Below are 14,236 nucleotides of genomic sequence, written 5' to 3' on the forward strand. Positions count from 1 at the left end.
GTAATTTTTGGACTGACATTATTTTTTTTCTTAATTCACATTGTGAAAATCAACATCTAATTTTCTCATGTTCACTTTCCAGTGCCTCCATCCGTGGAACTAGATGTGAAATTAATTGAAGGCCTTGTGGTGAAAGCTGGAACTACAGTCAGGTTCCCTGCCATCATAAGAGGTGTACCCATTCCCACTGCCAAGTGGACAACGGATGGGAGTGAGATCAAAACAGATGAACACTACACAGTTGAAACTGACAGCTTCTCATCCGTACTTACTATTAAGAACTGCTTAAGGAGAGACACTGGGGAATATCAAATCACAGTTTCCAATGCAGCTGGCACCAAAACAGTAGCTGTACATCTTACTGTTCTTGATGTTCCTGGTCCACCAACAGGTCCTATTAATATTCTAGATGTTACCCCAGAATATATGACTATCTCATGGCAGCCACCAAAGGATGATGGAGGAAGCCCTGTGATAAATTATATTGTTGAGAAACAAGATACAAGGAAAGGCACATGGGGTGTTGTCTCATCAGGAAGCAGTAAGACAAAGCTGAAAATCCCACATCTGCAAAAAGGCTGTGAATATATTTTCCGAGTCAGAGCAGAGAATAAGATGGGTGTTGGTCCTCCCCTTGACTCCGTTCCTACTGTTGCTAAACATAAGTTTAGTCCTCCATCTCCTCCTGGTAAACCAGTAGTTACTGACATTACTGAAAATGCTGCAACAGTGTCTTGGACACTGCCAAAATCTGATGGCGGCAGTCCAATAATTGGTTACTATGTGGAACGTCGAGAAATAACTGGCAAATGGGTGAGAGTCAACAAAACACCCATACCTGACCTGAAGTTTAGAGTGACTGGACTCTATGAGGGAAATACATACGAGTTTAGGGTTTTTGCTGAAAATCTTGCAGGACTAAGCAATCCATCGCCAAGTTCCGACCCAATAAAAGCTTGCCGACCCATCAAACCACCTGGACCACCAATTAATCCTAAACTGAAAGACAAGACCAAAGAAACAGCTGACTTGGTATGGACAAAGCCTCTCAGTGATGGTGGCAGCCCCATTCTAGGCTACGTAGTGGAATGTCAGAAACCTGGTACAACACAGTGGAATAGGATTAATAAAGATGAACTCATTAGGCAGTGTGCCTGTAGGGTACCTGGACTAGTTGAAGGAAATGAGTACAGATTCCGTATAAAGGCAGCTAATATTGTGGGAGAGGGAGAGCCAAGAGAACTAGCAGAATCTGTGATTGCAAAAGACATCCTTCATCCTCCAGAAGTAGAACTTGATGTTACTTGTCGTGATGTTATTACCGTTAGAGTGGGCCAAACTATCCGCATTCTTGCTCGAGTCAGAGGCAGACCTGATCCAGACATAACTTGGTCCAAGGAAGGCAAAGTATTGGTCCGAGAAAAGCGGGTTGACATAATTCATGATCTACCTCGTGTTGAGTTACAGATTAAAGATGCTGTTAGAGCTGATCATGGCAAGTATATTATCTCAGCCAAGAATACCAGTGGGCATGCCCAAGGTTCCGCCATTGTTAATGTTCTTGACAGACCTGGGCCTTGCCAGAATTTAAGGGTTAGCAATGTAACCAAAGAAAACTGTACAATTTCTTGGGAGAACCCACTAGATAACGGTGGCTCAGAAATAACAAATTTCATAGTAGAATATCGCAAACCAAACCAGAAAGGCTGGTCAATTGTTGCTTCAGATGCCACTAAGCGATTAATTAAGGCCAACCTCTTAGCCAACAACGAATACTATTTCCGAGTCTGTGCAGAGAATAAAGTAGGAGTTGGTCCAACCATTGAAACGAAAACTCCAATTCTGGCTATTAACCCTATTGATAGGCCAGGTGAGCCTGAAAACCTTCACATTGCAGATAAAGGAAAGACATTTGTCTATCTCAAGTGGCGGCGGCCAGATTATGATGGTGGTAGCCCAAATCTGTCCTATCATGTTGAGAGGAGGCTGAAGGGCTCCGATGAATGGGAAAGAGTGCATAAAGGAAGCATTAAAGAAACCCATTACATGGTTGACAGATGTGTTGAAAACCAGATTTATGAGTTCAGAGTGCAAACAAAGAATGAAGGTGGGGAAAGTGACTGGGTGAAGACAGAGGAAGTTGTTGTGAAGGAAGACTTACAGAAACCAGTACTTGATCTGAAATTAAGTGGCGTGCTGACTGTCAAAGCAGGGGACACCATTAGACTTGAGGCAGGTGTTAGAGGCAAACCATTCCCAGAAGTTTTATGGACCAAGGACAAAGATGCTACAGACTTAACAAGATCACCAAGGGTCAAGATTGATACCAGTGCTGATTCATCCAAATTTTCTCTTTCTAAAGCAAAGCGAAGTGATGGCGGTAAATATGTAATTACAGCAACTAACACGGCTGGCAGTTTTGTGGCCTATGCCACTGTCAATGTTTTAGATAAGCCTGGTCCTGTAAGAAATCTGAAAATTACTGATGTGTCCAGTGATCGGTGTACTATTCGCTGGGATCCACCAGAGGATGATGGTGGCTGTGAAATCCAAAATTATATTCTAGAAAAATGTGAGAGTAAGCGAATGGTTTGGTCCACCTATTCTGCTAATGTCTTAACACCCGGTGCTACAGTAACACGTCTCATAGAAGGAAATGAATATATTTTCAGAGTCCGTGCAGAAAATAAAATAGGCACAGGGCCTCCAACAGAAAGTAAACCAGTCGTTGCAAAAACCAAATATGATAGACCTGGTCGCCCAGATCCTCCAGAAGTCACCAAAGTAAGCAAAGAAGAGATGACTGTGGTTTGGAATCCACCTGAATATGATGGTGGAAAATCCATCACAGGATACTTTTTGGAGAAAAAGGAAAAACATTCAGTACGATGGGTCCCTGTTAACAAGAGTGCAATCCCCGAGAGACGTCTCAAAGTACAGAACCTCCTCCCAGGACATGAATATCAGTTCCGTGTCAAGGCAGAAAATGAAATTGGAATTGGAGAACCAAGCTTGCCCTCAAGGCCAGTGGTGGCAAAAGACCCCATAGGTATGATGTTCTTTTTTTCTAATATAGCAGCAAATCTTAATCCCGAGCACAGAAGTATTAGACAAATAAGTTAAATCCATGACTTCAAAACTTTAGCCAATATTCTTCCAGGTAGATCTTTTACCAAATCACCTAAAATGTACAAACAACAGTAGATTCTAAATTTATAAAGGGAAATAAGGACTCAGTGATTGAGAAGTTGAACGTCCTATCTTTGATTAACTGAAAATAGACTACTTTATAATATAAACTACACATTGGAGTATCACCAGTAAGAATTAATGATGGGTATATTCATTCTTATATATTTACTATTTTCAGAACCACCTGGTCCACCAACCAATCTCAAAGTGGTCGACACAACCAAAAGTTCCATAACTCTTGGATGGGGAAAACCAGTGTATGATGGTGGCGCGCCAATAATTGGATATGTTGTGGAGATGAGACCAAAACGAGAAGATGCATCCCCTGATGAAGGCTGGAAAAGGTGCAATGCTGCTGCACAACTTGTTCGCATGGAGTTCACTGTTACCAGCTTGGATGAAAACCAGGAATATGAGTTCAGGGTGTGTGCCCAAAACCAAGCTGGCATTGGGCGCCCTGCCGAACTAAAGGATGCTATTAAACCCAAAGAAATCCTCGGTGAGACCCTATTTTGTCCTAGGATTCATTCACTCTACACTTCTTGCATGATTTCCCCACATTCCGAAAAGTCAACTAATGGTTTTCATATCATTTGCAGAACCTCCGGAGATTGATCTGGATGCCAGCATGAGAAAACTGGTCATAGTGAGAGCAGGATGCCCTATCCGACTATTTGCCATAGTGAGAGGACGACCTGCTCCTAAAGTCACTTGGCGAAGAGTGGGTATTGACAATGTGGTCAGAAAAGGACAAGTTGATCTGGTGGACACGATGGCCTTCCTTGTCATCCCCAATTCCACCCGTGATGACTCGGGAAAATATTCCTTGACACTTGTGAACCCAGCAGGAGAAAAGGCCGTGTTTGTGAATGTCAGAGTATTAGGTGAGCTACTAACAAGCTCCTTCTTCCCCTTCGAAAACGCATTAGTTAAGAAGAAGGCTGAAGAGACCTGTATATCTGATTTTGTGGTTCTTTACAGATACTCCTGGACCTGTGACTGATTTAAAAGTTTCGGATGTCACTAAAACATCATGCCACATTTCCTGGGCCCCTCCTGAGAATGATGGTGGGAGCCAAGTGACACATTACATTGTGGAGAAGCGTGAAGCAGAAAGAAAGACGTGGTCAACAGTTACCCCGGAAGTCAAGAAAACGAGCTTCCAAGTCACCAACCTTGTGCCTGGGAATGAGTACTTCTTCAGAGTCACTGCCGTCAATGAATACGGCCCTGGCGTGCCAGCAGACGTCCCCAAACCAGTGCTTGCGTCAGATCCTCTGAGTAAGGACCGTCCTTTTTCCTCCTTTTCACTCCAGTCTCAAGATACTGAAACACGTCCATCTACCACACCAAAGGGCTTTAATTTGTAGAAACCCAAACAGGACAAATAAATCTCTAACTCACTCATTGAAGAGTGTTTTAATCTGCCCCATCTTGTGCTTCCCATGTTCAACACACTGAGCTCCAGTTTCCAGATGCTTCCAAGCAAGCAGCATACTCAAATATTTATGTAGAGTAAAAAGGGATTGGGTTAGCATACCTGGACAGTTTTTCTGAATCCCATTTTTCTTCTAGGCGAGCCGGATCCCCCAAGGAAACTAGAAGTTACTGAAATGACCAAAAACAGTGCTGTGTTAGCCTGGTTACCTCCCCTGCGTGACGGAGGTGCTAAAATCGATGGCTACATCATCAGTTACAGAGAGGAGGAGCAACCTGCAGACCGCTGGACAGAGTACTCGGTGGTAAAAGATCTCAGCCTTGTCGTCACTGGCCTAAAGGAAGGAAAGAAGTATAAATTCAGAGTAGCGGCCAGAAACGCCGTTGGAGTCAGTTTGCCAAGGGAAGCAGAAGGAGTATATGAAGCCAAAGAACAGCTGTGTAAGTGGTCGCCATCTCCTTTTATCATGTGATAAAAGTCCATGAGAATTTTCTTCTCACAATAGACTGGACTCTCCTATTTTCTCTTTGGCGTAATCTTATTCTTCTTCAAAAATACTAGTAGCTGTAATGCAATCATGAACTCGAAGCCATTAATGGGTTGCCACCCACAGTCCAAGAAACACTAGTAGAGCTCCCACCAGAGGAGCTCTAGCCTCCCTGCAAATTTAACGAATTTTCGTTTTACTTTTAGTGCCTCCAAAGATCCTTATGCCAGAGCAAATTACTATTAAAGCTGGGAAGAAACTCCGAGTTGAAGCCCATGTGTATGGAAAGCCTAATCCAGTCTGTAAATGGAAAAAAGGAGAAGATGACGTCGTCACTTCCAGTCACCTGGCAGTGCATAAAGCGGACACCTCTTCCATCCTGATCATAAAGGATGTTACCAGGAAAGACAGCGGGTACTACAGCCTCACTGCAGAGAACAGCTCTGGGACAGACACTCAGAAAATCAAAGTTACCGTCATGGGTAGGTTAAGCTTTAGACAAATGGCTACCTAGATATGATGATCAGAAACATTTTCTTCCTGTCAAATCCTTGTTCTTATATTTCTCTCTCTTGGTTTCTGCAGATGCTCCTGGGCCCCCTCAGCCCCCATTTGACATTTCTGAGATAGACGCTGATGCTTGCTCCCTATCATGGCACATCCCTCTGGAGGATGGAGGTAGTAACATCACCAATTACATAGTGGAGAAATGTGACGTGAGCCGAGGCGACTGGGTGACGGCTCTTGCCTCAGTGACAAAAACCTCCTGCAGAGTTGGAAAACTGATCCCAGGCCAGGAGTATATCTTCCGGGTCCGTGCTGAAAATCGATTTGGCATTTCAGAGCCTCTCACATCTCCAAAGATGCTGGCTAAGTACCCATTTGGTAGGTTTCTTTCAGGGAGGAAATAAAAAGTTGTTTTCTTTCCAGTCTGTTACTTAAGGAAAAAAAAAACTAACATCTCCCTTCTCCTCCTCTCCAGGTGTTCCTAGTGAACCGAAGAATGCACGGGTCACTAAAGTCAACAAAGACTGCATATTTGTGGCATGGGACAGACCAGACAGTGATGGAGGGAGTCCCATCACTGGTTATCTGATCGAACGCAAAGAAAGAAACAGCTTGCTCTGGGTGAAAGCTAATGATACTCCTGTCCGGTCAACTGAATATCCCTGTGCTGGCCTCATAGAAGGTCTCGAGTATTCATTCAGAATCTATGCGCTAAACAAAGCTGGATCCAGCCCACCCAGCAAACCAACAGAATACGTAACCGCAAGAATGCCAGTTGGTGAGTAATTTTTGTTAGTATTATGGGAGCATATTTAAATCTCAAAGTCTCTGAGGATTATTACTCTATTCAGAGATATTCTCAATATTTCTGGGTGATACTTTGAAATATGGAAGTTTGTAACTTCTGCTATTAAGATAAACGCTAAGAATACCTCTTATGGTTTCAGATCCTCCTGGAAAGCCTGAAGTTATTGATGTTACCAAGAGTACTGTATCCCTCATCTGGGCTCGTCCAAAACATGATGGAGGCAGCAAAATTATTGGATACTTTGTAGAAGCTTGCAAACTTCCTGGTGATAAGTGGGTACGGTGCAATACCTCACCTCACCAGATTCCCCAGGAAGAGTACACAGTCACTGGCTTAGAAGAGAATGCTCAGTATCAATTTAGAGCAATTGCCAAGACTGCAGTAAACATCAGCCAGCCCTCCGAACCTTCTGATCCAGTGACCATCCAGGCAGAAAATGGTAAAATTCCACCTTTGCCTATAATACTCAACAGAAATGTATTTTTCTTTCTCTTAAATAAAAATAAAATATACATCATGGGAGGGAAGAAAAACAAGGAAAATGATAGGTACTTTGTATACAGACAACTAAAAATTACGATTATGGAGAATCTTAATAACACAGTAAACTAAAAAAAAAAAACAGTACAAAACTGTGAGGACCTTGTAATTTCAACCATACACAGGCAGAGATGACAAGGAAATGCACCAAATGTCATAGTGAAAATTGAAGGATGTTGGAATTATGGAAGATATTTACTTTTTTTATGCTTTAAGCATTATCAAACTTCTTATTAAACCTATATTCTTTTTTTAAGATTTATTTAGAGGGAGAGAGAAAGAGTGCAATGGGGGGCAGAGAGAGAGAGAGAATCTCAAGCAGATTCCTCACTGAGCACAGAGCCTGATGCAGGGCTTGATCTCACAACCCCAAGATCTGAGCTGAAATCGAGAGTTGGATGCTTAACCGACTAAGCCACCCAGGAGCCCCTAAACCTATATTCTTTTACAATAAATAAAAATCCCACCTTGAAATATGAATTTCCTACTTTTATTAACAAGAATGATATGATATAGCTTTGCTTACATTAAATCCTGATCTTATTACTTTCCAGTTCCTCCTAGGATAGAACTAAGTGTGGCTATGAAAGGTCTGCTTACCGTGAAAGCTGGAACCAATGTTTGCCTGGATGCTACTGTCTTTGGTAAACCAATGCCAACCGTCTCTTGGAAGAAAGAGGGCACGGTGCTGAAGCCAGGGGAAGGCATAAAGATGGCCATGAAGCGGAACCTGTGCACCCTGGAGCTGTTCAGCGTGAACCGGAAGGACTCAGGCGACTATACCATTACTGCTGAAAATTCGAGTGGTTCCAAATCAGCCACAATTAAGCTTCAGGTGTTAGGTAACTAATGCACTTACTTAGACTCTCATATTTCACTTTGGTTAATGTGATGTAACAGAATTTACAAAATCATATGTGAGAAAAGATATATTTCCTGATATATCGTTTGTAATCAGAGAATTAATCTCATCACAGGGCAGTGGCATTTTAGAGTTGGAAAGAGTGTTAGAAGTGATATATTCCAGTTACATATCTTACGTATGAGGATATTAAGGTTGTGAAAAATTACGTACTTTCTAAGGTCATACAGGAAGTTAATGACAATGTAAGACTGCAGTCAGGTCTCCAGAACTCCAGTCTACTCATTCCCCATTTCACATGTGTTAGTGAAAGACTTCACTTGTCTTTCGTACTCTTCCAGATAAACCAGGGCCTCCAGCATCTGTTAAAATCAACAAAATGTATGCAGATCGTGCAATGCTTTCTTGGGAACCTCCTCTTGAAGACGGAGGCTCAGAAATCACCAACTATATTGTTGACAAACGTGAAACAAGCAGGCCCAACTGGGCACAAGTCTCGGCTACGGTGCCCATCACCAGCTGCAGCGTGGAGAAACTTATAGAGGGCCATGAATATCAGTTCCGAATTTGTGCTGAGAATAAATACGGAGTGGGCGATCCAATCTTCACTGAACCGGCAATCGCTAAAAACCCCTATGGTAGGAACATTTTCCTTCGGTTTTTCATTTGACTTTTTAAAGATTACCTTTTAGACTGACACAGTAACTTTTCAATCCATCTCTGCAGACCCACCTGGGCGCTGTGATCCTCCTGTTATTAGCAACATAACCAAAGATCACATGACAGTGAGCTGGAAACCACCAGCAGATGATGGCGGCTCACCCATCACTGGCTATTTGGTTGAAAAGCGAGAAACACAGGCAGTTAACTGGACTAAAGTCAACAGAAAACCTGTTATAGAAAGAACCATAAAAGCAACAGGTCTCCAAGAAGGCACCGAATATGAGTTCCGAGTTACCGCTATAAATAAGGCTGGACCGGGGAAACCCAGTGATGCATCCAAAGCTGTTTATGCCCGGGACCCCCTGTGTAAGTTTTCATGAAAGAGTCCCCTATCTTATGTTGTAATCAACCATGAACAACCATTAACAACATTAAAAATGAGATTTTTAATGAAATTTTTCTGTTATTTATCCTCAGATCCACCTGGCCCACCAGCTTTTCCTAAAGTATACGATACAACCCGTAGCTCCGTGAGTCTATCTTGGGGCAAGCCAGCCTATGACGGTGGTAGCCCTATCATTGGCTACCTTGTTGAAGTAAAACGAGCTGACTCTGATAACTGGGTGAGGTGCAATTTACCAGAGAAGCTGCAGAAAACCCGCTTTGAGGTTACCGGCCTAATGGAAGACACAGAATATCAGTTCCGTGTGTATGCTGTTAATAAGATTGGATACAGCGACCCCAGTGATGTGCCAGACAAACACTGTCCCAAGGACATCTTAAGTGAGTATTACCAGCAGAAATAGAGTTTTCCTCATCAGTCATATTATGAAAGGCAGTATAGAACTCCCTTAGGTAGATTTGTTTATTTATGAGCGTTCGAGTTGGTAACTCTAGGAGTACCTTGTAATGGAGAGCTGGGTTGGTACTGTATGGTATCCTACACAGATCAAATGGAATGCCAACTTATCTGTGGCTGAAAAGCTTTTCATATTCACGCTTGTGTGAGAATTCATTTCTTCAAAAGAATATGGAATATAGGATTTTATCCTGAAAACAAAGTGTTTTTTTAAACTAAGTAGTGAGCTATTTGTCATTCTAATGTTTTTTTTTTCATCTTCTAACCTACCCCTTTTCATAAGTATGTAATTGCAGACTCTCCATCCTAATTTCCATTTCACCATTTCTTCTATTTTCTTATCTCCCATAACCATTTCTCCCTTTATTTTTAATTACTTGGTATAATACTTCACCCTCTATGTATTTTTCTTCCCATGATGAAATAAGGAAAGAGAGCCAGAGTATCATCAGAGAGCCTTCACTGAATATAGAAAAGAAAAACAAGAATGGAAGAGAGCCAAGAATCAGTTGTCTATATTTAATAGAGAGTGAGTTTGAGAGTATGGAAGTTCATGAGAAAAGGAGGAGAGGAGGTACAGATCCTTCAGGGAAAACTTGGTTTAGCCTACAGGATATCAGAATATAGAAAGATCAAAAACCACTACAGAGTACTGAAATACAGAAGTTTTGAGGATCATACTAAGAATTTTTTAAAGACCTAGAAATCAGTTCTGGAAAAGAAACATACTTTAGGAGTGATAAGGCTAGTCCTCGGAAACACACTTGACCATTAAATTATTACTTCAAACAGTCCCACCTGAGGGAGAACTCGATGCCGATTTGAGGAAAACACTCATATTACGTGCTGGAGTTACAATGAGACTGTATGTACCAGTAAAAGGACGTCCGCCTCCAAAGATAACTTGGTCTAAACCGAACGTCAATCTAAGAGAAAGGATCGGACTTGACATAAAATCAACGGACTTTGACACCTTCTTGCGCTGTGAAAATGTGAACAAATATGATGCAGGAAAATATATCTTGACTCTGGAGAACAGCTGTGGCAAAAAGGAATATACCATTGTAGTGAAAGTGCTGGGTAAGTCTATTTGAAGAAAATAATCATATGTTAAAAATGTAGTCTATGTATTTTTTACATATTCATTTCTTATTTACCCACGATTTGTCCAGATACTCCCGGGCCACCTGTCAATGTCACTGTTAAGGAAATATCTAAAGATTCTGCTTACATTACCTGGGATCCTCCTATTATTGATGGTGGAAGTCCCATCATCAACTATGTGGTGGAAAAACGTGACGCAGAGAGGAAGTCCTGGTCTACAGTGACAACTGAGTGCCCAAAAACAAGCTTCAGAGTGTCTAACTTGGAGGAGGGAAAATCCTATTTCTTCAGAGTGTTTGCTGAAAATGAGTATGGCATCGGGGATCCTGGGGAAACACGTGATGCCGTCAAAGCTTCCCGTAAGCAAATGAGCTACTATCCCATCACTTTGAGTGACCTCTGACCTTGGTTATCTTGGGCTAAGTCTTATCATTTCTTCTTTGCTTTAGAAACCCCTGGACCAGTTGTGGACCTGAAAGTGCTATCTGTAACTAAGTCGTCTTGTAGCATAGGCTGGAAAAAGCCTCGCAGTGATGGTGGCAGCCGAATTACCGGATATGTAGTAGATTTCCTGACTGAAGACAATAAGTGGCAACGTGTTATGAAATCAATGAACTTACAGTACTCTGCAAAAGATTTGACTGAAGGCAAGGAATATACCTTCAGAGTGAGTGCTGAGAATGAAAACGGAGAAGGAACCCCAAGTGAAATCACTGCTGTGGCAAAGGATGATGTTGGTAAGCCTTTACCCATGCATCTTCATTTTCCCTTTATTGTCCTCAAAAGTGCACTCTTGAGCCCTACTCACTGGCTTATCTGAAAATCCTTTAAAATTTATAATGATCTGAAAAAAATCAATTGCCTGGTCTGAAAAATGACAATAATTTATCTCTGCTATTTTACAGTGGCTCCTGACCTTGACTTAAAGGACATACCTGATTTGTGCTACTTGGCTAAAGAAAACAGCAACTTCCATCTTAAGATCCCCATAAAAGGCAAGCCACCTCCATCAGTATCCTGGAAGAAAGGGGAAGATCCTCTACCAACTGACACAAGGGTCAGTGTTGAGTCAACTGCAGTTAACACAACTCTTGTGGTACATGATTGCCAAAAATCTGATGCTGGAAAATACACAATCACACTGAAGAACGTTGCCGGCACCAAGGAAGGAACTCTCTCTATAAAAGTTGTTGGCAAGCCTGGCATCCCCACGGGACCAATCAAATTTGATGAAGTCACAGCAGAAGCCATGACCTTAAAGTGGGGTCCTCCAAAGGATGACGGAGGTTCTGAAATCACCAACTATATCCTAGAGAAGAGAGATTCTATAAACAACAAGTGGGTGACATGTGCCTCAGCTGTCCAGAAAACCACCTTCAGAGTAACCAGACTTCATGAGGGCGTGGAATACACCTTCAGAGTCAGTGCCGAAAATAAATATGGTGTAGGCGAAGGCCTGAAATCAGAGCCAATTGTTGCTAAACATCCATTTGGTGAGTGTTTCAGAGTCAGAAAACACAAAGCAAAACATGTTTTTGAGAAAAGTTCCCTATTATAAATCTTGCATCATCTACTTTTTCCTAGATGTGCCTGATGCTCCCCCACCGCCCAATATTGTGGATGTCAGACATGATTCGGTATCGCTAACTTGGACTGACCCCAGGAAAACTGGTGGCTCTCCCATTACAGGTATTTCATTTGCTCTTCTCCTATAGCTTTTACATTAATGTTTCTTCCAAATTTTCCTCCCTGAAAAACAAACTGAATGGATGCTCCTTTGTTATAGCACAATCTGCAAATACAGTAATTGTTTTTTCCTTTCAGTACATTAAGCATTAGTTAACACTTGATTTCAATGAGAAATCTCCTAATAGTTAAAGGCTTTCATAGTGATTTTTTTAAGTTAGAATTTTTCAACAGAAGGTGCAATAAATACACAGAAACCAAGAGAAAAAAAAAAGTGCCTAGAAATAAGAGTATAGCCCAGCAAGAGTGACTATTTATTCCATATTATGTCCACATATAAACCATTTGGCCAAAAACATGTACTTAAAAATCAGTATTTTCTACCTGAATTGACAAATTCACTAGGTCTTTTTTTTTTCGTAGGGTATCATATTGAATTCAAGGAGAGAAACAGCCTTTTGTGGAAGAGAGCTAACAAGACTCCTATTAGGATGAAAGACTTCAAAGTGACAGGATTAACCGAAGGTCTTGAGTACGAATTCCGAGTCATGGCAATCAATTTAGCAGGAGTCGGCAAGCCAAGCCTGCCATCAGAGCCTGTTGTGGCACTTGATCCAATTGGTAAGTCGTTATACAAAGGAAAGCCCAGGTGTGTTTTCTGCATGAAAAAAAAAATTGGTATTCGACTGGCTTTTTTTGCTTTGCTTTAGATCCTCCTGGCAAACCTGAGGTTATTAATGTAACAAGGAATTCAGTGACCCTCATTTGGACTGAACCCAAATATGATGGTGGTCATAAGTTGACTGGATATATAGTGGAGAAGCGCGATCTACCTTCTAAATCTTGGACGAAAGCCAACCATGTTAATGTCCCAGATTGTGCCTTTACTGTAACTGACCTCGTTGAAGGTGGAAAATATGAATTCAGAGTTAGAGCGAAGAACACAGCAGGTGCTATCAGTGCTCCATCAGAAAGTACAGGAACCATTATTTGCAAGGATGAATATGGTGGGTCTAATTTTACTTTTTATGCATATAAAAAATAGCAAATTAAGCTTCCTTTCTTTGCTGATTAAAATGTATTTTTTTTCTTTGCAGAGGCACCAACCATTGTCCTCGATCCCACAATAAAAGATGGGCTGACAATTAAGGCAGGAGATACCATTGTTTTGAGTGCCATTAGCATTCTTGGCAAGCCCCTTCCAAAGTCGAGTTGGTCTAGGGCAGGAAAAGACATGAGACCATCAGATATTGTTCAGATATCTTCGACCCCAACATCTTCCATGCTTACTGTCAAGTATGCCACTAGAAAAGATGCTGGTGAATATACCATTACTGCTACCAATCCTTTTGGCACAAAGGAGGAACATGTGAAGGTAACAGTCCTCGATGTACCTGGTCCCCCAGGTCCCATTGAAATCAGTAATGTTTCTGCTGAAAAAGCAACACTCACGTGGACACCTCCATTGGAGGATGGCGGCTCACCAATAAAGTCCTATGTTCTTGAAAAGAGAGAAACCAGTCGACTTTTGTGGACAGTGGTTGCTGAAGATATTCAGTCTTGTAGGCATGTGGCCACCAAACTTATCCAAGGAAATGAGTACCTCTTCCGGGTCTCAGCTGTAAACCAATATGGGAAAGGAGAACCTGTACAGTCTGAACCTGTCAAAATGGTGGACAGATTTGGTATGTAGAGCATATAAGGGAACTGACTTGTTAACATTTGCAGCCCAGTTTATGAAGGCATGGATTTCTCATACATTTGCTTTCTTTTCAGGTCCCCCTGGCCCTCCTGGAAAACCCGAAATATCAAATGTCACTAAAAACACTGCCACCGTCAGTTGGAAAAGACCAGTGGATGACGGTGGTAGCGAAATCACAGGATATCATGTTGAAAGGAGAGAAAAGAAAAGCTTGCGATGGGTGAGAGCAACAAAGACGCCAGTTTCAGATCTCAGATGCAAAGTAACAGGACTGCAAGAAGGAAACACCTACGAATTCCGTGTCAGTGCAGAAAACAAAGCAGGAATTGGTCCACCCAGTGATGCTTCAAAACCTGTTCTGATGAAAGACGTAGCATGTTTGTATTTT

The 14,236-nt window shown here is 41.8% G+C and overlaps 1 protein-coding gene across 1 annotated transcript in view; it reads left to right on the top strand.

The window, feature by feature from the left end:
- TTN (titin) overlaps nucleotides 1–14,236 on the top strand; it is a 272,495-nt gene that overhangs the window by 207,220 nt on the left and 51,039 nt on the right. Inside the window, exons 280-301 of the mRNA XM_080798480.1 lie at nucleotides 83–3,049; nucleotides 3,371–3,691; nucleotides 3,792–4,076; nucleotides 4,174–4,473; nucleotides 4,768–5,070; nucleotides 5,324–5,599; nucleotides 5,703–6,002; nucleotides 6,100–6,402; nucleotides 6,572–6,871; nucleotides 7,527–7,814; nucleotides 8,176–8,472; nucleotides 8,561–8,863; nucleotides 8,975–9,280; nucleotides 10,149–10,436; nucleotides 10,529–10,819; nucleotides 10,910–11,197; nucleotides 11,366–11,953; nucleotides 12,045–12,149; nucleotides 12,570–12,767; nucleotides 12,857–13,153; nucleotides 13,244–13,831; nucleotides 13,923–14,225. Of these exons, the coding sequence (XP_080654606.1) occupies nucleotides 83–3,049; nucleotides 3,371–3,691; nucleotides 3,792–4,076; nucleotides 4,174–4,473; nucleotides 4,768–5,070; nucleotides 5,324–5,599; nucleotides 5,703–6,002; nucleotides 6,100–6,402; nucleotides 6,572–6,871; nucleotides 7,527–7,814; nucleotides 8,176–8,472; nucleotides 8,561–8,863; nucleotides 8,975–9,280; nucleotides 10,149–10,436; nucleotides 10,529–10,819; nucleotides 10,910–11,197; nucleotides 11,366–11,953; nucleotides 12,045–12,149; nucleotides 12,570–12,767; nucleotides 12,857–13,153; nucleotides 13,244–13,831; nucleotides 13,923–14,225 (9,495 nt within the window). The remainder of the gene's footprint in view (nucleotides 1–82; nucleotides 3,050–3,370; nucleotides 3,692–3,791; nucleotides 4,077–4,173; nucleotides 4,474–4,767; nucleotides 5,071–5,323; nucleotides 5,600–5,702; nucleotides 6,003–6,099; nucleotides 6,403–6,571; nucleotides 6,872–7,526; nucleotides 7,815–8,175; nucleotides 8,473–8,560; nucleotides 8,864–8,974; nucleotides 9,281–10,148; nucleotides 10,437–10,528; nucleotides 10,820–10,909; nucleotides 11,198–11,365; nucleotides 11,954–12,044; nucleotides 12,150–12,569; nucleotides 12,768–12,856; nucleotides 13,154–13,243; nucleotides 13,832–13,922; nucleotides 14,226–14,236) is intronic.

Source organism: Martes martes (assembly GCF_963455335.1).
Source record: "Martes martes genome assembly, chromosome: 3".
Taxonomy (NCBI): Eukaryota; Metazoa; Chordata; class Mammalia; order Carnivora; family Mustelidae; genus Martes; species Martes martes.